Source organism: Opisthorchis viverrini (genome assembly GCF_000715545.1).
Source record: "Opisthorchis viverrini unplaced genomic scaffold opera_v5_123, whole genome shotgun sequence".
Lineage (NCBI taxonomy): Eukaryota > Metazoa > Platyhelminthes > Trematoda > Opisthorchiida > Opisthorchiidae > Opisthorchis > Opisthorchis viverrini.
The window spans coordinates 995,457-1,022,947 of NW_008751777.1; the positions used below are offsets into that span (position 1 = coordinate 995,457).

Here is a 27,491-nt window from a genome sequence, read left to right on the forward strand (position 1 = left end):
ACAGGCTTTCGGGGTTTGAAAACAGACTTCGAAGTGTCTAGGGTTGTAACTGAACTCGGACGTGCAGAAGCTGCAGCTGAGTGTGATGCAGGGCGAGCAAAACGGTCATACCCAGAGCTGGGACCTGCGGATAAAGTATTCAAATTTGGGTGGGGGAGGGTGGAAGATGGAAAACGTGAAAGTGTAAGAAGGGAGGCCAATCGGATGGTAGAGATTAACTTGTGGTTACAACATCAATTTGGTCACAACTGTCCTTGAATGCAACCTTTGGTGGTGGGCAGTCGACGAAAATGCTCGTAGCACTGGGTAAACCACCAATCCACACTTCTCGTGATCTTTCTCGTACTTTTGGGACAACGACTGACTGTGATAAGCTGAGCAAGGTTCAGTCGAGGTAGAAGATGTATTAGGCTGGGAGCACCGGTAAGAGCTCGAGATAGCTTAGTGGTTAAGGCGCGAACCTTCTGACCGGAAGGTCCAACCTCAGCACCACGACTACCACAGTTTAGGCTTGGGCAACCTGACAGTATCCGGACCCTCGTGCTTCCTTCAGGTGGCATCCTAACTGGGCACCGAAAGGGCGTTACCATTGAACGACTGTTGTTATTCTTCTACTGGAGGAAACACTGGAATGGTTTTTTGGGCATACCGGAAGCGTGGAACCTCCCCTTCAGATACTCCATTAGTGGCTGGTCACCGGTATGAGGGCGGGACAGTACAAAGGATTTTCTGTATTCGTCGGTGTTGGTGAGCGTTCACAATACCATTTTACTTGAGAGAGAGATAGAGAGACGCAATAGCCGTATTGGTAGTTGATCCAGTGGCTAGTGATCTGTTTGCCAAGCTTGGCAATTGACTTGCCGAAATTTCGTCACCATTCATGGAGACATCATCAGTGCGCTGCTGAGTAGACAGTTCCTGTCTTCATGCTCGCGCTTATACAGCCTGCAAAGAGCGGCTTTAAGCTATGATCTGAGCGGTGAGTGATGATCATCACTCGGAGTCTGGCTGGTCCGTTGGCGATCTGTTTCGTCATAGTCTGCATTTCTAGTATTCGGTTGCTCCACTACATAATGCCCTTGTTGCCCAGTATTTCCTATGCTAGTTGCTTCTTCCGCGATCTGTGTTGCATTGTGGTCTACCTTCCTGAGGTTTCATTGGTTGACAGAACAACTTCCTTTTTCGTGGTTTACTGTCTTCATCCTGATTAGGCGATTCCCAACACGCGGTTTATCTTCATGGGCCTGGTGGGCTGATTTGCATATCTTCTCTCTTTGAAGCTCCCACTACTTTGGCCCGTTTGATTCTCGGATTTGTTTCTTCAATCTGGACATCTTTTTTGTTTTACCGGTCCTACCGGTTTCCACTTTGATTCCTTGTTCGGGTCGGGCCTTGGTGGTTCTGGATTTCATTCGTTCTCAGAGATTGGTACACAGGGTCGATCTCAATGCGCCTGTTTATTGCTCCATCAGTGGAGTACCAAGCTTCTATGCATTCACGTTCTTTCTTTGTTCCTGCTTATCCTGGTATGCTGACGTGATTCCAACTGAATTCATGTACAGAAATGAGCGAGAGTTAATCGTGTCTTTAGTAGAAAGCCTGTGTTCATTAACTCTGGTTAACAGTTCCTTCCCTGTATTTCGCGCGAAGTTTTTGCCACAATTCCAGCCACATCAGATTCTCTAATTCTGAGGTTTCGAGTCGGTTGATTGATCACACTTTCAACAAGCAAACAAGATGGGGAGAGGAAGATAAAGAATACGGAATGACGTTTACTCAACCGAGCAGAAAGGATGAATCGAATGGTGAGTGTGTTTGGTATTGGCTACCAGTCTCTTGTTCGCCCATCTAACCACGAGGAAAGGGATTAAAGCGGAACTTGGGATAAACAGCAGGTTACACTGACATTAACCAGGACAGGTAACCAGATGCGCCATACAGTTGTACAGACAAGCGAGAACAGCAGTCGGTTGACAAGAACATCCAGTGATGGCTTTGCCATCATCAGTAGAAGCAGAAACTGATGAGTATGTAACTCGCAGACGACATGGAGAAAACAGGAACCTACAAGAGAGCGGAAATGAGTGTACTGGTCGCGTAAACCGCAACATAACATGGCCTTATGTGTTCACTTTCAGCCGTAAGAAAATGATTTCCTCAGTGATATGCATATGGCAAAAAACTTCTACTGTAGGTCCAGCGTCACCCTAGGTATATCATGAGTTTCACATCTGTCACTGGTCGCAAATACCAGGATGATTTGAGTTAAACGCTCATCCTTCGTTTTCTCTGCCTTGGTTGCTCGTATCTCGAAGAGTGAAGAGTTATTTTGGTGCACAACTGACGATCAGTGACTGAGAGGTTTTACAATCCCATTTTTATCTTCAATAAATTCAAGGGCGTACCTGCCTAATCTGAGCTGCATGGGACAATTACACTGAATTCTGGAACTGTCTACATGTCACCAGTCGATTTTCTTAACCAAAGAGAATAAGCTGAGACGAGAATACAGAGAGAGAGAGAGAGAGAGAGAGAGAATAGAGAAGCGAACACGATAGACAGCTAGGATTTCTTCGGTTTGGCTGAGTATAGCTCAGCTATTAGCCGTCTATCGCTTAACTAACCTATGTGGCAACAATTAACACTTCCGCTGCCTAGCTACCCGAAGGAAGTATGAGGGCTCAGATATCACCAGGTTGCCCAAGCCTAGATAGGAGAGCACAAGCACGATGCGTCAACTGATGACGTAGTCTTATAGACACATTGTTGGACCCAATGCGTAAATCACCTTTGGGGCAAGTTACTCACATCATGTACACTGTTTGTGCCTGTGCTACCACGTTCGCTTCGCATGTCAGATGTCCGGGATTCGATCCCCAAGTGACCAAGGATGTGCAGTACAGCGAATGAACCCTGATGCTAGCTAAACTAGAGTCCAGTGCTTTGCAGCTTTGGTGTAGACTAACCAGAATAGTTGCGACAAGACAGATAGAGGATTATTCAAGTGAATGATGTGGATGAACTCAGTACCATGCGATAGTACAACAAAATCCAGGGAATCAAAGTAAATCTTGCGGAATAGGTTCCTGATGAATCATAAGAGGGTTTCCGGAGAATAGAATTCGGGGACGGAAATTGTTTCGTTGGGATGAGTTCCCGCTTGATCAAGTTCGCAGAAGTAAACTAAATCACACAATCATTTGGTCACGCAACCCTAAGGAGATTACTGGTGACGAACACAAACAGTGGTCCCTTTTCTGGAGATGGTTTTTGGATGAAACGAACAAATTTCCCTATGAAGTGGGTACTTATTTTGCTCTGATTTGTGGTTTTGTACTGAAGGTACTTCTTTTGCTTATATCGGTACAACCAAAGACGTGACAACCTTCCGCGCTTGTCACAATATTAGATGAGTCCAGAAGGGACACGTTACTCACAAGGTTGCTAAAAACTCTCCCGCAGCCCCCGATTAGTTTCACCCTTCTTGGGGGCATTATCACGTAGGCGCAGTTCCCAAGTTTCCGATTGTCTTGACCGCTGTGTTAGACGTGCTTTGTTGGCCAAATATCTTTGGACAGTGCCCGTTTGTCCCAAACTGTGGTTGTTCCAAAAGCACCGCTTTTCCGGAGGTTGTGGAGCGCCAACATGTTTCGTTCAGCTGTGGTCTCCTTTCGGTGCCTAACTACCATGCCACCTGAAGGAACCACGAGGGCTGGGATACTGCCACGTTGCCCAAGTCTGGACAGCGGAAGTCGAGAGGCAGAGGTCGGGTTCGAAACACGGACCTTCCGGTAAGTAAATTCGCGCCCTAACCACTGAGCTATCTCGTCCCAATTTCTTTCCTGGAAAGCAAGATCATGAACGAGAGATTCAGCTAGAATCGCCCGTTAAAACCTAACTAGCGTGCGAAATGAGTGAATTTGGCGACGAAAATGAGCCCCTTTCAACAACCTTTCAGAGTAAATTAACACCTTGGATAAAATATCTCTTTTCCATTAGCAGTGAAGACTGTATTGCAAACAAACAAGAATTTGTGTCAGTTAGTCTGAAACTATAAAACTTCTGCTGAAAAAGTAAGAATCTAAACGACTACCAGATCAACAGACAGGAACGGATGGCTACTCCCCTGCCCTCTCTCATTCGTATGGTGCTCAACATTCGCGTTTATTTTTATCAACAAAGTTGAGATGATCCCGACTGAGTCGTAATTTTTGTATGCCTTAGGGATCTAGCAAATGGAACAGAAAACTGGTTTCTAGCACAATGTGTCAGAAAATTGAAGTACATAATCGCAAGAACCGTCAAGTAATCGAGGCAATCGTTTAGTTATGGTATGCATTCAGTGCATAGCAAGTTGCCCAAGCCCAGACAGAGGCAGTCGAAAAGTCAGTATCGGGTTCGAATGCCGTTCTGTGATTCGCGCCTTAACCACTAGGCCATTTAGGTCTTAAGATTGGTGGATAAGTATTGGACTATGAAAGTAGCCTTACTGGCAAGATAATACATTCGAAATATTTGATTTACCTCCAATTCATACTCTATTTTTAAGTACTTATTGCGAGCAAGTCAATCTTCAATGTGAAGCCGCGGCGAATGAGATGGCAAGTGTGGTGTCACGTGCTAATGACGGCTGATTGCTCTCGGGGTTTATGCAACAACAGCCACAACAGACAGGAATTTTGCTGATTCTTCAAAGTCCTTTGATCACAATGACTATAGTTGATTGTAGAAATCCCATTTTGACGCACTCACCTCTCGCTTGCCTCTTCTCGCGATGTATGCAGCTATCCCGACGGTTGAATTAGTCAACACAGCGACCAGGTGGTCACCAACAGGTAATTTGGAAGCCAGTCCATTTAGTAGTACGTTTTACGCATACGGTGGCTTTCGGTCGGTCAGTGACCCAATCATCTGACAGCGATTCGACGTTGCAACTGTGAATAATCCGTTCCGCAAACCGAAAATGAGCCCGAACAAAACTTTGCCAATGGTGCAGTAAGATTCGGTGAAAAAACCTTCGTCCGTTCACACTGGGACAGTCAGCGATGATCAACGGGGTTTCCGAGTTTAAGGATAAAAAGAGCAATTGAAAAGGAAGACCTCAGCCATAGGGTTAGGAGTGAATGCCTCGTTTATGTCCTCAGTTCGCTCACAATTTGGTTGAGGTCATTCGCGGAAAAGTAGGTGAAAAGATAACGGATGTTGACATATGATGAGTAGTGGGACGGCTATGCGGTGGATTCATCGCCGTACGGAATTGAACAACGATAAGCCGATGCTACCGACTGTGTGACCAGCCCTCAATCACGTGATACCCAGCTGGCGAAATTGAAACAAGGCAACATTTCTTGTCCATACAGTTCCTATGAGGATGGCAACCCACAATTCAGCTTGGTACCCTAGGCAGCGACATCGACGGCATAATATCAGCATTTAACAATGGCGCTTCCCTGCCGTACAAAGATAATTTATTTGAAAGCCCCATTGTGAAGAAAAAACGAAAGTGGAAGAAAAGGAAGGGATGGTCGTTGGCTTGTTCGCTGAGCTGGGCAATTTGGTTGCAAACGTTTCATCACCAATCGAGGTGACATCATCAGTGCGTAGTTGTGCGTAGCGGTGGGTTAGTGGTTGTGCGTTCAGTAGTGTTACGTGTGTGTTGATATACGTGCTGGTAGCCGAGGATGACCTTTGACCGCGATTAGTTATTCCGTCGGGCGGTTCCATTGGTTGTTCTTTTTATCCCGTGTCCTCACGGCTACCAGCACGTATATCAACACACACGTAACACTACTGAACGCACAACCACTAACCCACCGCTACGCACAACTACGCACTGATGATGTCACCTCGATTGGTGATGAAACGTTTGCAACCAAATTGCTCAGCTCAGCGAACAAGCCAACGACCATCCACGCTACCTGAGCTACCGACATTCTCCTCTATAGAAAGGGAAGGGACTTAGATCCAAGTTACCATAATCATTTCGATGTGCTCACACCTCCAGACACTTTATCAGGTAACCTGCATGAAAAAAATGACAAAAAAGAACGATATTGACGTCGATTACAGCCATGTCTTGCAGAGTCTCTAAACCGGACACAGTGTAGATCAGGTCGACCCTATTTTGGAAGGCAAATTACACCCACAGAACCCAGACTTGGCGTAAATCCTTTGACACCCCACTGTAGAAAGTCATAACATTCGTTCAGTCGTAACGCTCCCTCGGTGCCCAAATGCCATGCCACCGGAAAGAAGCACGCGGGCTGAGATAATGCCAGGTTTCCAGGAGCAGTCGGGATGCAGATGATGAACTTTAACCATCAAGTCAGTAAGTCCATTGCCTAACAACTGAACCGTCCGTCAGCCAACTTGAAGTTTGACCACCTCTCTGCTTGTGAAGTGGGTACGGGAAACAACTCTCTTCGACACACGTTGATCCAGCATGCGCAGAACATGGCCTAACCAACGAAGCCTTTCGTGCTGGGTACCTTCTTCGATTGCAGTCCGCAGCGCACAACCGGGCACTCGGTTTCTAACTGCCTCACTACGGATTCATAGACATGAACCCACACGAATGTGGTTCTGAAACGACAATGGTCGAAGTCCTGAAGGTACCTCAGTTCTCCTGCTCGAACAGGCCACATCTCATAGCCATATAACAAAAACAACCTATACTTTGGCGTGAAACACACACCCTTTGAGAATCAGGGATACGTCGCTTTGCCGCCGTAACTAGAGCCTTACAGAACCTGTACCGAATCGAGGGACCAATTTTCACTTCGGGACAAAAGCTACAAAAATATCTTAATCAAATACCTTACCAGTGCCAAAATAACGGGCACTCCGTTCATCTAAACTCTAACAATGAGACCGTACTTCTTGTGAAAGGTTTCCAATACCTATTCAATAGATGGATTTCGTCTGTCTTGTTGGATTGGTCTAGCTGCATATGCACTACGCATAAGTATAAAAGTGGCAATCCGGGTACTCTGGCCTTTTCGATTTTATCCAAATGTAGGCGGGATGTCACGGTTCTTGAATTTGGTCCGATTAACGTCCTTCTACACCTTCGGGTTCAAATGATTCTTGAAATATGCCTCACGATAAGCGCTAGTGACGAGTTTTTACCGCTATTCACTGGTGACCGCGATCGATCATCCTTACTCGACTCTTCCTGACTTGACGGATGCATATTCATAACTCCGTCTGTATTGGACCCCATGGACGGCCAAATCACCACAGTTTGCATCTGAGAAGAGATAGAAACTCTTGTATCTTAAATTAGGTATAGAGAGGATCTGTTTCCTTACATTCGAGTCCCATGATAACCCCTCCCGGAAGCGACCGACTTTTTTGTTGGTTTACTCACGTGACCGCTCCGGAGAGGAGAATTGGGAAGCAAGGCCAACCTATGCCTGGAAGTCAAGAAGAACCGTACACCTGTTTCATTCTTACTGAACAACCATCAGTAGAATGCACCTCGCAAAACCCAAAGGAGTTTCGAATCCGTAGCCTCCCGGTTAAATTTTGAACGCTTCTGTTGTTGTTGTTGTTGTTGCAGCAGTTACAAACGCACGTTCATGATTTCTAGGTTAGGCAGTAACATGATGGCCTCAAACGGGTGCGAGATGGACATATATGTGTAATGTTCGAACTTTCAGTAGCCACACGTCAGGTCTTGTACACAACTATCACAGAGAAACCTTGTGATTATCGCGTTCCATCGATCGATGAGATGATGGATCGTACCGGTTGAATTGGAATCTGTTACAAGAATTCGACAATGGGACTAGGCTGAGTTGGTTGACGAGTGGAAAAAGCAGATGGTGAAGATGTGGGTGGACGTAACGAATGCTCTTAGGTTATTGCGTACGAGTTCCTTCCTAGTCCTGCCCCATGAAATGTAGTGAAAACAATTTTTAAGATGAATCTCTTTAGAGTAAACATAGAAACGCGCAGAGATGTATGATTTAAACCAGGGAAGATTGTCATTCGTTTAAATATAAAACCCTTTTGGTGCTTAGTTGCATGCTACCCGAAAGAAGCACGAGTACTGCCAGGTTGCCCTTGATTGGGTTGGAACCATGGACCAGCCAGTAAGTTTGCACCTAAACCACTGAGCCATCTCGAGCTCAAGGATTCTCATTACATTCCCACTAATAGTACACGTGAGCACTCAGCTTTTTAGCAGATAATTGCGTTCTTCCGCCTCACCAGTGGAAGAGAATAGGCCCAAATATGGCATAACAAGGGAACAATTGAATGAATTACACGAAATCTGGACGGGACGGCGTGGCGTCCTCATCACCTGTGATGACAAAGGTGAAACTTGATTGGCTAGGTGGATGGAGTGCCAGTATACGGAAGTTCGCAAGCGTTTTTTCAGCTATGGTGCGCCGAAACTCCACATTCAGAAATACAACTTCGCTGATGAGGTTTAGGGGCCAATGAGTCAGCTCCGTGGTGGGTTCTCCAGGCTTATCAATCCCCGGTCACATGAGTTTTCACATGTCTGACATGGCCAAAACACCGTCCAAAGCCGAATACGTGGAAGGACAATTCGACAGTTCGGAAGCAGAGTGTTGGATGAAAGTGACAACTCACAGGTGGGATAGGCGATGAGACGGAACAGCAAGTATGCTGAGAAGATGGAGTTTCGTCAGCGCAGCTATCGCAAACGGGCGCACCAGCTCTTTCGCGCAACAGGGTGCTGAAAGACGGAGAGGCATTCAGTACAGTCAAGAAGTCCACGCGTCATTAGGACTGACTAAGTAACAGAACTTTCCTGGATCAAATGACTCCTGGGAAACAGCTAACGGCAAACCTCTTTCGACAGCGTTTGCTTCAAATCGTTCATCACTCTTTGCCTGTGTACAGAACTTTCCTGGATCAAATGACTCCTGGGAAACAGCTAACGGCAAACCTCTTTCGACAGCGTTTGCTTCAATTCGTTCATCGCTCTTTGCCTGTGTCCTCGTTTTCGCTGTTTTGTTCTAGTCTCAAATGTAGGACCGCATACTTCTGTGTTTCTTCCAACTGAGAATGTACGCTATGAGGTGGCTCGCATGGGGAGCAAACAGCACCGTCAAGCCTGCCAGCCTGCCATACTTTACGATATGGGAGGGAAATTCTTGGAGAAGCCTTGTGCAGTACTGAAATCATTGAGTCTCCCGCCACTGCAGCCCTGCGGGGATGCTAAAGTTCACAGGTGCAAGACCGAATACTTATTTACTTACTACACTGCACTAGAAAACGAATTTCACAGTTGCCACCCAGTTCGGTGAACCACAGAGCCAAACCATGGCTAATATCAGATGGCTTGCAGTCGCATTTTACGTGTTATAGGATTTTGGCTTCTCAGACCGAATTTCGCAGACTAAATCGAGTCCCATGAAGATTCAGCACGTATTCGTTGAGGTTAACCCGCAGAAGATGTAACGTGTGAGGTTTCCTGTTCGAAATCAGGCATGGTTTTGAACCTCTATTTCCAATGTGCCCTAGAGCCACAACCTGGAAGATTTCTACCCTCAACTTCCAACCCGCCGGGCTTCGAATTGTGAAAATAAGGGGTTTGCCAAACAGTAGACATGTACTATGTGGACTGCAGTGCAGTATCATTCAATGATGAGTCGTTCAAGTGCACGCCCCACAAGACTGTGGGATCTTTGACTCACACTCACACCACTCGGTAAGTTGATTGGACCGATTTTTAGAGTGTACAACAGGCGTATCTTCCGCAGAGAGAGAGAGAGTACCGTCGATTGCGGATAACCGATGCAGGTGCAATTATCAGCTGTAGCCCAATCAGAGTCAGCCTGAAAGTATCGATTATAATATATTGGTTATCTTGATTATAATATCTTGATAATCGGCGAAAAGACGCTATTTCAACCATCTACTCGGATGGTGGGCAGCATAAGGTAGGCCATGGATGCACAGTGTTGATTGCCAAACGGATGTCCAGTATCTGCTGAAACATGCCCACACTTTTTTCGTTTGTGATCGGAAGTAGCAATCTCCCGACGGCGGCCTTCTCTCTCCCTTGTTTCCGGTCACCGACTGGGACCCGATTGCATCTCAGGCGTAATTAGAAATCAGTTTTAATCAGAACATTCGTTCAATGGTGACGGGGATAGGTTTGTCCTAACTGATGGAATTTTGTAACATTTTTATGATACAATTCCAGTTCGTCCAAACAGTCCTAATATCCTCACAAATGAGGTCGGGGACACTGATTGTTGACCAGTTCGCCGAGCTACGCAATTGCCTGGAAGGAGATATCATTGGTCTGTTGGATGTACAGCATTTTAGTAAACCTGTTCGATGGTTCATAAACTTGAGCCGATTACACACAAAAAGTCTAATGAGGTTTTTTCCGCTACGTTGAAAGTTGATATGAAAGATTGCTATCCAAACGGGGTATTGGCAACTGCTCACCCGAAAAACGACCCGTCAACATCAAAACTTGATGCGGGTCAAGCAAGTATATAGCATGTTTGCCAGAGAAGGACTACAATAGCACTGCGGAACGCCACAACATTGAAGCAATGGACATCTTAATGCCCACGGTTTCCAGGAATTTCTTTCCGTGAGTGGGGAACGCGGGAAGCCATGAAGTAGCAATCGGAAGAAAGTTTTAAAAAATGCAGAAGATCGATGCGACTGGTTGGTCGCGATGCAACTATTCAAATATTGGAAGCTAAAACACCTACTGGTGCAATCGTAGCGCATTTGAGTTGAAGACAACTCAAAACCAGGATGGATGCTAAGAAGACTTTATACCAAAAGCCACTTGACTTACCGGTTACCTTCAGCTACCTGCTGCAACCGATAGGCCTCAGCTTCGGCTGGACGTCGAACTGTGGCATCCATTTTCTTCTCACTACACAAAATTTCTTTCTCCTCAACTTCGATTTGTTTACGACGTTCCACAATGGTGATGTTGACCTCCTCGGTTCGGATCTTTTGTTGCTCCTTTGCCGCCTGCAGGTAGAATGAAACCCTCATGAAACTTTCATCCCCCGAAAAAGATCAGATTGGTTCTGGCGAAATACTCTCATTCGAAAATTAGATCAGTGTTAAAAGGAAGGCTCGGTTGAACCTCTCGTTTAGGCAATTAAGTTGAGGGGCTTCCATCAACCTCAAATAATCTGTTGTGCCAAGAAAAAAACTATTCAATTGGGCGATTGGCGAGTTTTCTGGGTCGCGATTAGAACAAATGTGCTTCCTCGCCGAACTAAGTGTCGGTGCGTGTTTATCCGTAATCATGAATGATTTAGGAATTTGTGAGGATCACATCAGGATAAGGTTCAGTCATTTAACAAACATCTGACTTGATTTTGGTCAATTCTGGGAAAATAAGAGACCACAATGAAAGTTATAAGGGATGCGGAAGACCGTCGACCAACTGGCAGCAAAGCAAAGCTACAGATGTATGAAATGAGAGGCTGAAAATTTTCACATCCAATCAACACTATGAAACTTTGAATCTGGTGGTAAAGTCACCCCTGATAAGGATTTTCCAAGGAACAAAATCCCAAAATGGTCGCTGGGAGACCTACTGAGACACCCTATGGATGAAGTCGGCCTCATTGGTAGCCGTCTAAACTCCTCGGTACTGTAGATGGGGTGATTCTTTGAGGCAGGTTTGTAACGGGGTTGGGGGGAATCATGTGACCCCAAAATTGCTTCCTCTAAGGAGGTGACCCCTCTAGAGGGTTACTCGTGTGTGAAACAGAGCGTTTTGTCTTTATTACACTTTACTTCGTACTTCATTCAAGCTGTACTACTTGCAAAGACTAAGTGAACTGCCTTGTGAAACTATTTACATATTTCTGACGTGTTTTCTCTTTCGAAGAAGAGACTAGTGAACGAACAAAGCGGAATAATCCTTTCGCTGGAAAGAGAATAGCAAAGAGAAGAGAGCTTTTTAGCTTCGTCTGGAAGGAGGATTCCGCACTAAATCGACGGCAATGGCAAGAAACAGAATCGATGGCTTGCGTCAGAGGACAAGGCGATTAGTGGATGAGCCGTTTTATTCTGTTCAGACCACTAGACAGATTGTTCAGACGTACCTGAAGTTTGTAGGCCAATTCGGCCTCAGCTCGCGCCGTATTGATTTCTTGGTCGAAGCTGGCTTTTTGTAACTGGTAGTCCCGAGTCGAGTTGGCGATTTGGGTGTCAGCTGCGTAGCGAACGTCCAGACGAGCACGATCACATTCGGCCTCCTGGAGTTGGGAAAGATATGTGTCAGGTATGTGACTGGAACAATGGGGATAAGGATGAGGTGTATAGAACAACCTTCTCAACAAACCGGCGACCTTGTCGCAATACTGAACAGTGTTCAGACATGATATTAAAACGTACACTATGACACTGCGAATACCAAGCAGTCTGGCTGTTGACAGAAAAGTGGATACTGAATGGGCATTTAGCCATGCCAAGAGACTGGCGTCAAATGACAGTGGCAATCGGGAGGAAGAACATGGAGAATCGATAGATTGTCCCGATAAACCGCTCACAGTTTCCATAGAAACATAATCGGGATACCCAATTATTAGAAGTGGTAACACACCTCCAGGACAAATCTCCCCTGACAGGAACAATATCACGGATTTCGGAGAGGGATGGAAAGTGGGACTGTCTCAGGACACAAGTCCTACACAAACAGAATAGCGGGAAAATGTCACAAACGCGTAGGTATTTGGACGGTTCGATAGTCCAGTGTGCACGTTCATATTACCTCTGAAGAGACAGAATTTGCTCGTAGTGCCAGGTAGAAGCAGCTGTGATAAGTACGACTACTGAACAATTCTCAGTACAATAAGTTGTCTCCCAAATTAGTGTGGGGCAGAACAAAGTCGGACGACGTGGTTGAAGCGATCTTCGCTGACTTTCAACAATTTTCCGAATGCTCACAAAGCAGTATACCTAGAGCGACCTCGAATCATTTGCCTTACACAGAATCCCTAGAGGTGTGGCCTGCAAGAACGAACTCAAACTATCTGTGGATGGTGTGTTAGCAAAAGTCCAACTTGTACTAAGATTTCCAGTCCAATCCTGGTCGGAAAGATGCACATTTGGTCTGGGGTTTCAAAATTTGTTGCATCAAGAGGAAGAGCTGGAGGTAGAATTTCAAGCACCTCGGTGGGTATATTAGCTCTGACGGAAGTAATGAAAAAATCGTTCAGCGGTAACCCCTTCCGGTGCCTAGCTGCCACGCCACCCGCAGGAAGCACGAGGGCTGAGATACCGCCAGGTTGCCCAGGCCTAGAAATGGGAAGTCGAGAGGCAGAGGTCGGATTGGGACCATGGACCTTCCGGTCAGTAAATTCGCGCTCTAACCACCTGAGCCATCTTGCCCCATCTCATCAATCTGACAGAAGTGGGTCCGTTGAATTCAGTATCAAGCGTCCGAATCGTAAGTTGCGTCACTTGTGACTACAAAAAGGCATCACTCGGTTTCAAGAGTCGCAGGTAATAGGCTACAGTAAAGGATATTGTGGTATAGTTACAAGAGATGGATCATGCAGATAGACGATGTGAGGAATCTTCAGGTTTCTTAGCACTGATGTCTCAGAAGCGTTCCTGGTGTCGGATGGTGTCAACGAATTCGCAAGGGTATAGTTAGAAATGGTTCAACATTGCAGCTCCGTTTTGGTGCCTACAATGCCATGTCACCAGAAAGAAGCACGAGGGCTGAGATACTACCAGGTTGCCTAAGCCTAGACAGGGGAAGTTGAGAGGCAGAGGTCAGATTCGAACCACGGACTCTCCAGTCAGGACCCGAACTCACTGATCAGAAGGTTCTTGGCTCGAACCCAACCATCCCGACTTCTCCTGCCGAGGCTTTGGCAACCTGACAGCCCTCGTATCTCCTTAAGAGGCATGGGGACTATGCAACGAACGTGCTACAACTATTATTACTATTATTATTATTTATTACTGCCATTTACAAGCCAGTGTTAATCTGATGGTTGTAGGCCGCTCCCAAGTTGAATCTATTTATTCTTCCACACCTATGAAAGGCACAAGTAACAAGGATTCCCAAGGCCGCATTCGACTCCTGGGGAGATGCAGTGAATAGGGTGTCGGATTTGTATCTCGGAACGGGTGCGCAAAGAGAACGAAACAACCGTGGAGTGATTGGACGGTGAAACAGCACGTTATACGCATACACGCCAACAATATGTAGACAACGGAGAAAATTTTTGCATACCCTGATTCCGGCATCTCGTTCCGCTTCAGCAACGCCTATTGCCGCGTCACGTTTGACCACGGCTGTTTGAGAGCGTCCCAGTGAATCCAAATACTCCACACGATCGTAGACGTCCTTGATGGTGAAACTGAGAATTTCTATGCCCATTCGACCCACGTCTGGAGCAGCCACCTCGCGAACGAGACTGGCAAACTGATCGCGATCCTACGATGGAGAAAAAAAGATCGAGTTTGGATTCAGAAAACGAGAGTATTGGCTATTTGGTGAAGCCAGCGCTACTGTAGAAAGCTCCTGGAAATCAACTAACGGTGTAATAAAAACTTTGTGAGTGTGTTATTCACCTGCGGCATGAAAAAACAAGCCGTCACAGAAATAAACTGTCTAGACTTTTAAAGACCGAGTAAAACTGGTCTGAACGTGCAAATATCGATTGAGACCAAGTGGACATTCGTTACGAACAGGTCCATGTTGGACAACGATCATCAGCATCAGAAGCGGCAACATTAGTGTTTATACTGATGCTTCAGTGCCGTACAACAACAAAATTCATTTAAATATATTGAAAGCCTGTGTGGAAAGAAAACTAGTCGAGAAAGGGGACCCGGTGCCATGCTATCGCAAGCATTTTGAGGTGTCTACACCTCCAAGCGCTCAGTCAGACAATCTAAAAAAACTGATACCCATTGACACCGACTGTGAGTTATTTCTTCCAATGTTTCCAGCTAGGTGCGGGGGTCACGGGGATTTCATCCCGTAACGCGTACCGCACCAAGAACACCTGAACTCTTGGGCCAAGCCACACGTTGTCCACCTCGCGCCTTGCGCCATTCTGAAGGAGACACCGGAAACAACACTCGTCTCGATAGATGGTGTTTCGGCACGCGTATCACACGACCGAGCCACCGCGGTAGATGGTGCTGGATGTTTTCGGCTCTACAACCAAATACCCGTTTTCTAATCACGTCGTTACTAATCCGTTGACGGCATCCGACACCAGCAACACTTCTGAGGTATCGGTGGCCAAAAACCTCACATCTGCCGCAGAGGCCACGTCTCGCAACCATACAACAATACAGTCTTTACTATAGCGTGGCATACACGACAACAGAGACCAACTCATTTGTTTTTTGACGCCACCAGTGGCGCAAATCGGTAAACGTCATTCTGACCTACTAGATTCGTGCACCGAGTTCATTAGACACACTTCCGTAGGAGCTAATATACCCATCGAGCCATGTATATTTTCAAAAACCTCCCACGAGTCTTCTTGAATTGTAAGTAGAATGTTCAGGGATGACTTTGCATTTGAAGGGAAAAGGCACATGCCAAAAGATGGTATGACGGTTTGTGCTTCATCTTCGTCTTCAGCGATAAGGACGATATCTTCTGTGTACTCCAAATCGACAGGGTTCTCATCGTCAACGATTTGAAAGCCGGAGTTTCGAAGACCTTCCGGTGTTCGCCTGATTATTTTACCGGTGACAAAGTTGAACAAGAACGGATAGAGTGGAGATTTTTGTCAGACACCACTTCTTGTAGGGAGAGCTCCCCACACTCTCACAAACCAAGAAGCATATGAGGTTGGGTTCGGACCATGGACCGTCCGGTCAATGAGTTCGCGTCTCAACCACCCGGCTATCTCAAGCTCTAGTGTCGCTAACCAAAGGTGTGTCCGAACCCGAGGTCTCCATCCAGGAAGGGGCGAATGCCAAATTTGTGTTTTTAAAACTCCGTCGCTAGGTCATCTTTAAATCGGATCCACTTAGCACAGGGTTGAGTAGAAGTTGTGCGAGATAGACGCTCCCCGAACATTTGAAGTATGGGTTCTAATAAGCGTTAACTATGCACAGCGACTAAATCGCCAGTCACCTCTTCCAATAAACAAACGACATACCACAAGCATCGCAGATCCCGTTTTCTCCGCAGCGAGACAGCGAGTCACCTGAACTGTGCCTGTGATTAATCCCTGAAATTCGCTTCATCTTCGTCTTCAGCGATAAGGACGATATCTTCTGTGTACTCCAAATCGACAGGGTTCTCATCGTCAACGATTTGAAAGCCGGAGTTTCGAAAACCTTCCGGTGTTCGCCTGATTATTTTACCGGTGACAAAGTTGAACAAGAACGGATAGAGTGGAGATTTTTGTCAGACACCACTTCTTGTGCCTGTGATTAATCGCCTGAAATTCAGTCTAGATGTTTCGAGAACTTTTTTTCAAAAACGTTCTCGACTTGCTAATTCGTCGGGTGTTCCTTCTGACCCCAACTCCACCTGTTTCGCCCTGTCAACTGATCTGATAGTAGGCATTCTCTTGACGTGACTGAACTCGCGCTTTAAATGAGCCTAGTTTTCCTGGTGGGCCTTGTTCATGTGCCGGATTCTGGCCACTATATTCAGGCTAAGATGGACATGTCACCAACGGATGTCAGAAACTCTAGAACAAGTGCTGTTAGGCTCGTGTCTGAGATAATACAAGTCGATAGACAATGATGATCTTGTCATTACTCCGTAGCCATTTTGACCTAGGAGTATTTGCAAACGGCACTTTCAGTTTCTTTTATACAACAGTTTCAGTCGGAATCCCACGTTGCAAGTGAAGCAAATTCATGATGACAAGCCGAAAGCAATACTTCGGACTTGTGTGTGCATCTGACAAACCTTTGGGGGAGATTCGAACCCACAGTCTTTCGGTTCGTCTTTAAACACTCTATCACATAACAAGTTGGTGCACTGCACACCCAGAAAGACAGATAACTGAGATCGACAGTGTCTTAGTTACTGTCTCTAATCCCAGTCTCACACTAAGACGAAATAATAAACTGAACGCGACTGGACTTTCCCGACTGGCTTGATGAGATTTGTCCTTTTGTGGGGGAAATGCAAAGCCTCTACCGACCATTTGGATACGAATTAATTACTGCGTCACAGAAAGGCTGACGATTGCCGACAAAAATAAAAACCAGACTTCCAATGCCAATCGATTGCCGTATCCGAAAACGATGCTGCAACATTCTAAGAACGAAACAGCTTTGTTAAACACGGAGCACTGTTGTACCGAAATCTGGCAGTGGATTCGACGGGGAATGATCCATCGAAGGAACAAGTCCCTGGTAATGAAAATGAAACATTTCTGACTCCGTCTCTAAGTGGAACTACCACAACCCAGTGCACCATCAGTTAAACAGTTAATGGCACAACGTCGCCACATCAGTCGGTTCGTCTTGTCTGCAGAAAACTTCACTTGACCGGTAACAGCCCATACTACGAAAAAGAAGAGAGTGGACCATACCGTGGTGTGACGGTTTGCGCACCTCAGCGATCCATTGAGCTATACTGGGGAGTGTCCCCGTGACACTCACAGAGTCTCGCATACCAGGTTGGTCAACGTGTATAGGTCTGACGAACACAACCTCCTGGCCCTCCAGGTTGGAGGTTGGAACATGTGCGACGACTTGTTCCATAGAAATGGTAATGCATTTGCATTTCCCGCCAAACACTGCTGCCTTGCGGTTAGGCTTTTGAGCCACAGGCTTTGGTTGAGGACCCTAATCGTCCTCCTGTCTAGGTGTGGGCGCCCTGGCAGTATCCCAGCCCTCGTACAACCATGACACACTACGAGCCCTAGCGCCTTTCGCCGGAAAACGTCACAAAAGAATTACGGACTAGAGTCAGTGAAGCGAAAACATGGGACGAAGCGAGTCACTATAAATCGCAAAATCGATACCTATCGAGTTTCAGTAACTACCCTATTTGGTGCATCAACATCCCGTGAACGTGCCTAATCACACACAGGCACACACACACGTTCCGATCAGCATCATAACTTTGTAACGGATTAACCACGATTACTTCGTTACTTCTGTTGCAGTAGATCCACGAGCCCAAATCGGTGACTAACATGATTCGGAAAGTGGAATTTTTAAAACATGTCTCATTATCATCATAATCATGGCCACCGCGGTCGTCATGAACACCAACACGCCAGTAGTAAACACGAGTGCTTAAATGTCACAGCGTTCTGGGGGAAGGTGTTATGAAGGGAAAAGGAACGGGAATGTGTGAAGGTCTTTGACCAAAAGCCCAAATCCGAGAGAAGATGGTGAACAGATCTGAAGGTGTCTACATCCTCCAAAGTCACTGAAATAAACGCAAATGGGCGTTGCGTTAGAATGAGACATCATCAGAGGAATTGATCCAGTTCGTGACTTTTGCGAACTTCGCCCAACACAAGCCTAGGATAAGACAGACGGACTCCGACCAGGCAGTCCGGCTCATTGGTGATAACATGCACACCGCTGGAAAGGGTCGTTCATAACCATGCACAAGGAGAATCATACGGACGCTAGAGAGGAAGGAGAGAAGATCCAATAGGAACTCAGGTTAACAGTCATCATCATCATTGGCTGTAGAAAAACCACGTACTGGTCGTAGTAGTCATACTTGCCACACTTTCGCTCGCCGATTATTTTGTGGGATGGGGTGGACAGCTTCGTATTGGAGGCCGTAAGTGATATAATTGATGCGCAACTACAGTGCTGTCAAAAGACTTCCCGTTGGAAAGATCAGGAAGAGGGCTATACATTGAAGGCAATAACTTGGATGCATGAGCGCAATTGAGGGCGCGACTGTTGATCAACTCAGCCCTTCATACTCATTAGCCAAAACATTAGTTGACCTTCTCTTGTTCGTCCCCACCCTTCGCGTTGGGGTGCGAAAAGAGCCCTTCAAGGAAGTCTGTCAACTGGCGTACGGAACACGTAGCCAAGCAAGCATAAGCTATGGAGTGTGATCAGTTCATCTATTCAGGGTGAGTTATTTCTTCAGAGAACTATTCGAAGTACATCACATTATGATCAGTTCATCTATTCAGGGTGAGTTATCTCTTCAAAGAACTATTCGAATTACATCATATTGCCGATACGATGTTTCCACCAGACTCGGGCAATGGTCCGAAGACATCTATGGTCAAACACTGAGTCTTTTGACGTCCTTACCGCCTAGTGACCAGGTTTATGACCTATTTAATTATATGAAGTGAATCACAATATTCGAAACAGAGGTATATTTGAATAACGTGAGAAACGCACGTCCCAACCACTGACAAGTTTGTCATTTCGCCCTACCGATTCCAACCCACTGTAAAATACTCGCATACGAACCATTCCATTGCGAATATGCTGCAACGGTCAAGTCTCAAATCCACAGAGCACGACTGTTCTCATGGTTGTTTTGTCCATACGGCGCCCTGGTTTCGGTGAGACGCATTTTTGACGTCGGAACAAAGCGAGTTTGTGAATGTCTCACGTGCTACACACAACTTTGTTCACACGTTTTCATATGTTCGGTGGTTGTTTTTTTTCTCAGTTAAACTGCGTCGGCCATACACTAATAGTGACCACCCAAGCGTTCAACCATTTCCAACATCGCAAGGCTGTGGATAAGTCCATGGGTGTGGAGGAATACCATGGTGGACACCGGGTAAGAGAGAATTCACTTGAGTAGGGAAAAGAAAAGCGGCCAGAACACTACATAAACAAACACTCACCCTGTAAATAGCCTCAACTGTCAGGGTACCCAGAATTGCTCTTAGATGACCTTCCAGGGTTTGTAAGATGGTGTTCTGAATCTCACGGGTCTGTTTTCCCAAGAATTGTTCACAAGCCGCCTGAAGCAGCTTGTCATCCCGCATCACCTTAACTTGTGCGACACCTAAAAGTTCGGTTGTTCCAAATTCAGAAAGAACCAGTTTTACGACAAATTACCTGTCACCGTGAGTGGCACTCCCTCTGACGTTTCAACATTTTCACATCTTGGATTCAGGGTCATCACAGATAGGGAAATCCTGTTTTGCGGAAAAAATGTAGAGGCGAAAGCGAAATGTACTTTTGCACTTGTGTGACGCACCACCACGCCCAACCCCAACCGCCAATGATTGTTCGAACATTATCCGTTCCACAACAGCCACCTGGAATGGGGCGAAATTAGGAAGATGGCAAGGCTGGTGATCAGAAGGAAAGGATTATGGGTGAAAAAGGTAACAGGAATCAACATGAATGGTGCACCAGTAGGCCAATGATTAGCTGAAGGACCGGATCACCTCCCACAGATGCATCACTAGCCTGCCCCATTTATTGGGCGACGGCGATGGGACGTTGCTCAACTGAGTTGAGTGAAGCTAGTCATAAGTACGGACAAGATACAAGTGCATTTTCAGAAATATTTACACGAACTAGCAAGATTTAGGTGGGGACGGGGAAACTTTTCTGTCCATCAATCAAATTACATGCTCAGGTATTCACCGAAAAATGTTGCGGCACCAAGTGACGCGTGGTCATTCAATGGGGAAGAAAGCCTCTACAATTTGTTGCGCACATTGTGGGAGACGCGTCAAGCGGAGGATTCTAGTGATTTATGGGGCAATCCCAACCAAAAGCACACACCCGACAGACGATCTTCCACTGAATGGAAGGACATCCCATTACCGTTTTATTGCACTACGCTAGGACCACATCTTGCTCCCCGACTAGCAAACACCTTGCGACGGCGAACTGTGCTGGGGTTCAACAATACTCTAAAAAGAGCGGTCTTCCGCTATTGGTGGTTGGAGTAGCACGCATCAGGGACAACAGCCATGACACAACGCGATTGTTACAGCGACATCGGTGTTGCTGAAAATACTTAAATATCCTACCACGCAGTTCTAAACGGGGAAAACGATGGCTTCCAGTGCGGCTAAACGACAAGGTTAAATCCTAAGCGCCATACATTGATACATGTTCGTTATAGACGGGCCATCAGAAGGGTCTCCTCTGAAACATGGTTCCTCATTTGGAGAAATGCGTCAGTCTAAAGAAACTAATCTCCCTCGGATTCCGTGAAATCGCCCAATAGAAAGTGTCAACGATTGAAATCACGCGCTTCGAGCCACAACCATATCGTTCCACCGGTGACGGAGCAAATGAAATATAGCAAAATAGCAAGGATGTGTCGGGGAAAGCGGTAGGCTTCTGGGTTGATGTTGACTTGTTGACGAATCATACACCATTCTACACAAAGTAAAGTCTCCATCTAAAGAAGCCGGAGACCTAATCTTCATTTTTACTGTATCTCATTGGCGCCACTTTATCCCACAGCCCTACAACTGTGCATCTTGTATCAATCATGCCACAGTTCAAGAGTAAAAGGCTAGTTGGGGGAATAAGCTGTCCTGAGGAATCCGTTGTACCTATGTTCGTTGCAGTCGTGCCGCGGTTTTACCTTCGCTGACCTATCGTGAGGATTGGTCGGTCACTCCGGGCAGCGCCAGCCTGTTCATTTCTTCAGTTTATCGCCTGATCACCAAGCTTGACATTTGAAACGGAAACGCGTCAGACCAGCAAAGGTGCCATCGTCAGGAGACTGTTGCTGATTTCTTGTGTTTACATACGGAAACCAGAAAAAGCTTGGTGACGATACCAACGTCCACATTCTTATCGACAAGCACGAAGGTGAAATCAAGATCCAAACAGCTCAGTTTCCTTCTGCTCAATCTTTACCGTTTTTATAATTTCACCGGTATGTACTTCGGCTGCTCTTGGTAGTTCTCTTCGATGTCAGGTTTCCTTGACTCTCATTAACTGGTACTCAGACTGGGGCTCGCTGTGACATTTCTTTGTGGTAGCACAAATGTTCACAAAGATGGCGCATCCTGATGGAATCAATTCGACTCATCCCATTGCAGTCGTATTCAATGACCGAACAACGACAAGACTACAGAGCATACCGATTGTTTGCGAAAGAACACAAAGTACGGTCATGACGCGACAGATAAGAGGAGGGACTGTGCAGAGCGTGGAACGACCAGCGGGTAGATGGCACAACACGAGTTAGGGCGTCCGTTAAAACCAAAATGGCACAGATGAAGTTGGGCACCGAAAACTGAAAACTACGGGAGAAATTTTCACTCCCCTGAGTTCAACCAATGAAAATTATTTTTTTTGCCTCATGGCCTCTAGTAATAGCGCACCGAAAACTGAAAACTACGGGAGAAATTTTCACTCCCCTGAGTTCAACCAATGAAAAGTAATCTATTTGCCTCATGGCCTCGTAGTAATAGCAGTGCAAGAATCAGGAAGAATACAGGACATCGTTTTCACCTACATCCTCCGTGCCGGGATAAAATAAACTGTGTAAAAATAAACTGAACAATTCTTTCGCAAACTGAAGAAATACCAGAAAACTGAATGCTATAGCCCACATGTCACCCGAATAAGCCTGTTTCACAAGGTATGTGCTAACGGTCTTGAACGAAAGGAAGACTGAGGGACCACTGCTCTAGGCATAAGATCAAATCTAACTTTCCAAGTATGTCGAGCAAAGGTAGTTACCTGATATCACCAAGGCTTCGCTTGGACCAACAGTATGTATGTTCCCCATTGAAGGCCTGAGATTCGATGCTCTCACTGGGACTGCAAAAACGGGTAACGCGATCTACAGAAGGAAGTAGCGCTGGAAAAGAATGGATAAATGGATAAAGTGATACAGCGATACATCAACGGCAACACAAGTAGGAGGCTAGGAAGTCGAAAATCCAGCATGCACGTTGAAGCCTTCGATAGCGAGGTAGTTCGACACGATTCAGTCGAGAATCGGCTTGTTTGTCTTTTGATCGCGAAAAAAGGCGGAAGATAGTACTTGACCAACTATTCAAGTGGATGGATGAATAAGACGGCAAAAGATAAAACAAGATAGTGTCCAGAGGAAGTAAAATGAGTCCAGCCAGATTGTACGGGACAGGACGAAATACCATACATACATAAATCGTTCAGTTGTGACACTTTCGGTGCTCAGCTGCGAGGCCACCTGAAGGAGACACAAGGGCTGAGACATTATCAGGTTGCCCAAGCAACCTGAGATGCGGAAGTTGAGTTCGAACCACGGACCTACTGGCCAGTGTGTTCGCGTCTCAAACACTAAGCACATCGACCTCCGATTTGAATTTTGAAAGTTGCTCCCGCGCTCAAGAAACGCAAAAATAAAGAACAATCGTTGGCCACGGCAACATTTCGGTGCATAGCTGCCATTCAATCCATATTCATTAGAAGGTTGCGGTGCTACTGGATAGTCATGCTCTGGATAGGGGTTCCATAAATACATAGGAGAATAGGGCTATCACTCAACGGCCATAATAAATTTCGCCGGTCGAGTTGCGCGAAATTAAAGGTTTGTGGAAGTAGTCAATCTTGTTGGAAAGCAACGCAAGAGATGAAAACAGCGAATTCGGCAATCTAGGTGTTTTTCTATCGCAAATCTTGAGTCACTTAAAAAGCACTCATCACCAGCATCATTACGGACAGCACGACATCAGTTTTCAACATTGATGCTTCGCTGCCATACAACCATGGTTTATGTGAAGAAAATAAAAAAAGGTAGATAGGAGAGGGACTTTGTGCTAGCCTACTACAATCAGTCCGGACACTCATTCATTCAGACAATCTGGATAGAAACTGACAACACGAACGTCACTGACATCCATGAGCAGACATATCTCGCAGCGTCTCCGAACAATTGGGACCACGCAGCCCCCACCCTGGTAGGCCAGTAGCAACAACAGCACCCAAACGTTTCATACTCCTCTCTCAGGTCAAGAATTGGAGGTCAAGAATTAGAGCAGCGAGAGTCGTACAACGAGTAATCGTGCTACCAGGCGGTCTGGGAGTAAAGCCGTACTGTCCTCTGCGAGAAGTTATCTGGGCTAATTCGTCAAGAAAGAAACATACAATGTGGTACTTGCGGGTGATATGAATGCTCAATTCGGTCGTCTGAGCTCTTTGGAACCACATTTGGGCGGTCATTTCGGAATCAATGCTCGCCGCACAGGCAACGGAGAGCGACTGCTCCAATTGTGTCAGATCCTTAACTGTTTTAGCCAGTACGAACTTCCAGTATGAATGCTCGCATAACTGATGTATATTGCACCTCCGAAACACGCATACGAGAAAGAAGCGCAGTTATGCATCTCAGGGCACAAAACTGATATTGTGACCCTTGCTGCCGATATGAATGTCCAACTCAGTCGTCTGAGCCCCTCGGAATCACGTTTGAGCGGTAGATTCGGAGTAGATACTTGTCGCACAGATAACGGAGAGCGGTTACTCCAGTTTCGCGCTGATCATCAACCACTTCTGGTTAGTAAAAACTTTCGACATAAACGTTCGCATCGCGTAACCTGGCGGCCACCAAATGCAAATCAACTGTGGACCCAGTTGGATCAAGTGGCCATCAGCAACCGGTGGATGGCCACAATTCAATACTGCCATTCCTTCTGAGACACACCTTGATTCTGATGAGATAAATAATGATGGTTGAGCTGTAAAACCCTTTCTGTGTCTAGCTGCCATGCCACACAAAGGAAGCACGAGAGCTGGGATGCTGCAAAGTTGTCCAAGCCTAGACAAGGGAAGTCGAGAGGTAGAGGCTGGGTTCGAACCACAGACCTTCGCGATCTAACCACCAAGCCATCTCGCTGTACTGGCAGTGAGCATGTGGATGGAGCGTGGCAAAAGGTAAAAGGAGCTATGTTAGTGGCGTTCAGTGATTCCGACCATGCAACGATGCGTGCACGCTGACAGTTCGTTTCCTTTCAGGACTTCTAAAGTCAGCAAGAAGCATGCCAATCCACCATCTTCGAAGAAGCACCACAGCTCAGCAGTATCAAGCTGAGCTAGCTCAATTGCTCTTGGAATTGAACCAATAATGAGCACTTGGATGAAGGGTGGCGAGCTGTGAAAGGAGCTATTGTAGCGGCTTTCACTGTTGACAGTCCGAATTCTCCGATTCGACCATAAGACCACTAGGTGTCGCCGAGATCTCTGATTATAATTGATAGCGGGAAATCCATACCAGCAGGCAACGCGTACGACGGTCACGCAAATCTCTAAACGGCAAATAGTGAAAAGCCTAAGGAAAGTGGCGGACATCGGAAGCTGGAGAGATGGAGAAGGCTTCTGCTACCATAAATAGATGTGTTCTATACCAGCTGATACGACTGACTGGCCTTCGAAAAGCGGCGATCAGTGAAACGATAAATGAAAGAGGCAGTTTATTATTTCACTCGCAGAAACGTCGACTGGAAAGATCAGCCGAACGCTTCGAAGATCAAATTAGCTGGCCTGCTGCAACTCAGCCTGTCGAGATAGCACTACGGGAGAATGGAATGTAAACTTTAATCGCCCGCCGGAAGAGATAAATTACGAAATATCGGTACTCAAACGTGAGAAAACACCAGGACCAGACGGTCTGTATCCAGTCCTGTTTAAAGAAGGTCGAGAAACCCTGGTGACCCATCTGAAAAAGCTTATTGGAGCATATGGAACGAAGAGATAGTACCTGCAGAAAGAGGCATGTCGACAGTTATTCTTATCTTCAAAAAGGGTGCGTGGACGTTGTGTGAAAGCATCAACCTGGTAGCTGAGGCATCGAAGCACCCCTCTGGTCTTATCCTTCGATGATTGAGTGAACAAACGGAGAGGCAGATTCGTGGAAACTAAACTGGGTTACGTCCTGCAAGAGAATGCATCGATCACATCTTCACCCTATGACAGATTTTGGAACAGTGACACTGCTTCCAGCAACCAACAATGGTCGTCTTCCTTGACTTGAAAGCTGCCTTAGACCATGTGGACCTTAAAGCCCTACAGCAGTGTTTATGAGTCAAAGGTGTCCCCGACAAATATACGGCCATCCTTAAGGCGCTATACGCCAACTCCCCGGGCTGTGTGAAAGTCTAGGGAAAGCTCGCACCTGAGTTCACCACATCAAGTTGTAAGACTTGGCTGTCCTCTTTCAATCTGTCCCTTCAACTTTGTCATTGATATGAATATCGAAAACCCGCCATCAATCTCTAATGCATGTAGGGGCGAACCCGAATGTAGTTCCAACCCGACCTCTGCCTCTCAACCTCTCCTGTATAAGTTTGGGCAACCTGAAAGTATCCCAGTTCTCGTGCTTCATTCAGGTGGCATGGTAGTTAGGCACCGAAAGGGTCCTACAGCTGAACGCATGTGGGGTCGAAGTGCTCCCGGGGCGTCCGCTCACAGAAATCGTGTACGCAGACGAAATAGCTCTTCTTGGATCTGGCCCCGTGATAATGCAAATACTATTAAATAATGCAAATTCTGCATTCGCTTCACGCATGCAAGGCGTGAAATGCTACTGCAAGACTGGGTAGGCTCGAACCCTAGCCTCATGCTTGTGGATGAGTTGATTGAGGCAGTAGACAAGTTTGTCTACCTAGACAGCTGTATCGATCCCCAGGGCCTAGCGAAAGACGATATTTCCATCCGGATTGGGAAGGCCAGAGCAATTTTATAAACCTGCGTCACCTATGGCGTAGGCGAGAAATCGGCATAACTGTCAAGTGTCGAGTTTACAACGTTGCGGTGCGATCCACATTGCTACACGGGTCAGAAACTTGGCCGCTGCATGCCAAGGATGTCAAAAGACTTTCAGTGTTTGACCATCAATGTCTTCGGAGAATTGCCCGAGTCAGGTGGTACACCGGATCAGCAATGCTTAAGTACGTCGAATGGTATTCGAAAAATAATAACTCGCATAGGTTGCGCTGGCTTGGGCACGTACTGCGTATGCCAGTCGACCGACTTCCTCAGAGGTTCTTTTCGCACAACCACGTAAACGGTGGAAACGAGTCAGTGAATGTCAAAGAAGAAAAAAAGGACAAAGAAGGAAAGAGCGGTGTATGGCAGCCATCACCAGCAAACCGGCTGCGCTGGTCATTGCCGTCTCCCTGGATTTGGGACCCCGATACAGAACACATCAATAAGTAGAGATATCGTCAGATATGACTCAGTCGCGCAATCAACTGCGCTCGTGAAACCAAGCGATTGCCTTCAATGAACAGCTCCCTTCGCAATAACTGACAGTCCTGTACTTACGCCTCAACTCATCATCTCTTGCCTCCAATGCGCAGCCACCCACCTCACCTCTTCAAATCATTGGCGAAAAAATTGTGGCAGCTATAATCACGGCTCTTACAGCTGATAATGAGGATGGTTCCTCAAAACCACCAGAGAACCGTAGGCGTCCTCAAACTTTTCGACATTGGTGTCTCGTAACACAGGAAGAGTTCACCGAGTGCAGTGAGTAAGCAACCAAATAGTGTGTAAAATGGTAACGAATTCGAACCGTTGGAGCAGCCGAATAAATTGGCCCGACTAGGCCGTTTGGGGCCAACAAATTTGGACAGCATTCCATCGCGCGGTACGTTCGAAATCGG

General features: G+C 46.4%; 4 protein-coding genes across 4 annotated transcripts in view; 3 read left to right on the forward strand and 1 right to left on the reverse strand.

Moving 5' to 3' along the window:
* The window catches only part of T265_06056 (hypothetical protein), a gene marked incomplete at both ends in the record, with an annotated part of 54,422 nt that extends 34,702 nt beyond the window's left edge, over positions 1–19,720 (forward strand). Inside the window, 2 exons of the mRNA XM_009171226.1 lie at positions 12,154–12,253; positions 19,583–19,720. Of these exons, the coding sequence (XP_009169490.1) occupies positions 12,154–12,253; positions 19,583–19,720 (238 nt within the window). The remainder of the gene's footprint in view (positions 1–12,153; positions 12,254–19,582) is intronic.
* T265_06057 (hypothetical protein) overlaps positions 1–22,707 on the reverse strand; it is a gene marked incomplete at both ends in the record, with an annotated part of 36,321 nt that extends 13,614 nt beyond the window's left edge. Inside the window, 7 exons of the mRNA XM_009171227.1 lie at positions 10,802–10,983; positions 12,075–12,227; positions 14,219–14,422; positions 16,113–16,184; positions 19,764–19,927; positions 19,981–20,183; positions 22,585–22,707. Of these exons, the coding sequence (XP_009169491.1) occupies positions 10,802–10,983; positions 12,075–12,227; positions 14,219–14,422; positions 16,113–16,184; positions 19,764–19,927; positions 19,981–20,044 (839 nt within the window). The remainder of the gene's footprint in view (positions 1–10,801; positions 10,984–12,074; positions 12,228–14,218; positions 14,423–16,112; positions 16,185–19,763; positions 19,928–19,980; positions 20,184–22,584) is intronic.
* On the forward strand, positions 20,502–20,828 carry T265_06058 (hypothetical protein; the record flags this gene model as incomplete). Its single annotated transcript, XM_009171228.1, has 1 exon — positions 20,502–20,828. One exon carries the CDS (start codon positions 20,502–20,504, stop codon positions 20,826–20,828), a length of 327 nt encoding a protein of 108 aa, XP_009169492.1.
* An 857-nt stretch (positions 22,708–23,564) lies between the features above and the next one.
* T265_13940 (hypothetical protein) overlaps positions 23,565–27,491 on the forward strand; it is a gene marked incomplete at both ends in the record, with an annotated part of 53,091 nt that continues 49,164 nt past the window's right edge. Inside the window, 5 exons of the mRNA XM_009171244.1 lie at positions 23,565–23,625; positions 23,653–23,789; positions 23,965–24,141; positions 26,708–26,774; positions 27,253–27,354. Coding sequence (XP_009169508.1) covers positions 23,577–23,625; positions 23,653–23,789; positions 23,965–24,141; positions 26,708–26,774; positions 27,253–27,354 — 532 coding nt within the window. The remainder of the gene's footprint in view (positions 23,626–23,652; positions 23,790–23,964; positions 24,142–26,707; positions 26,775–27,252; positions 27,355–27,491) is intronic.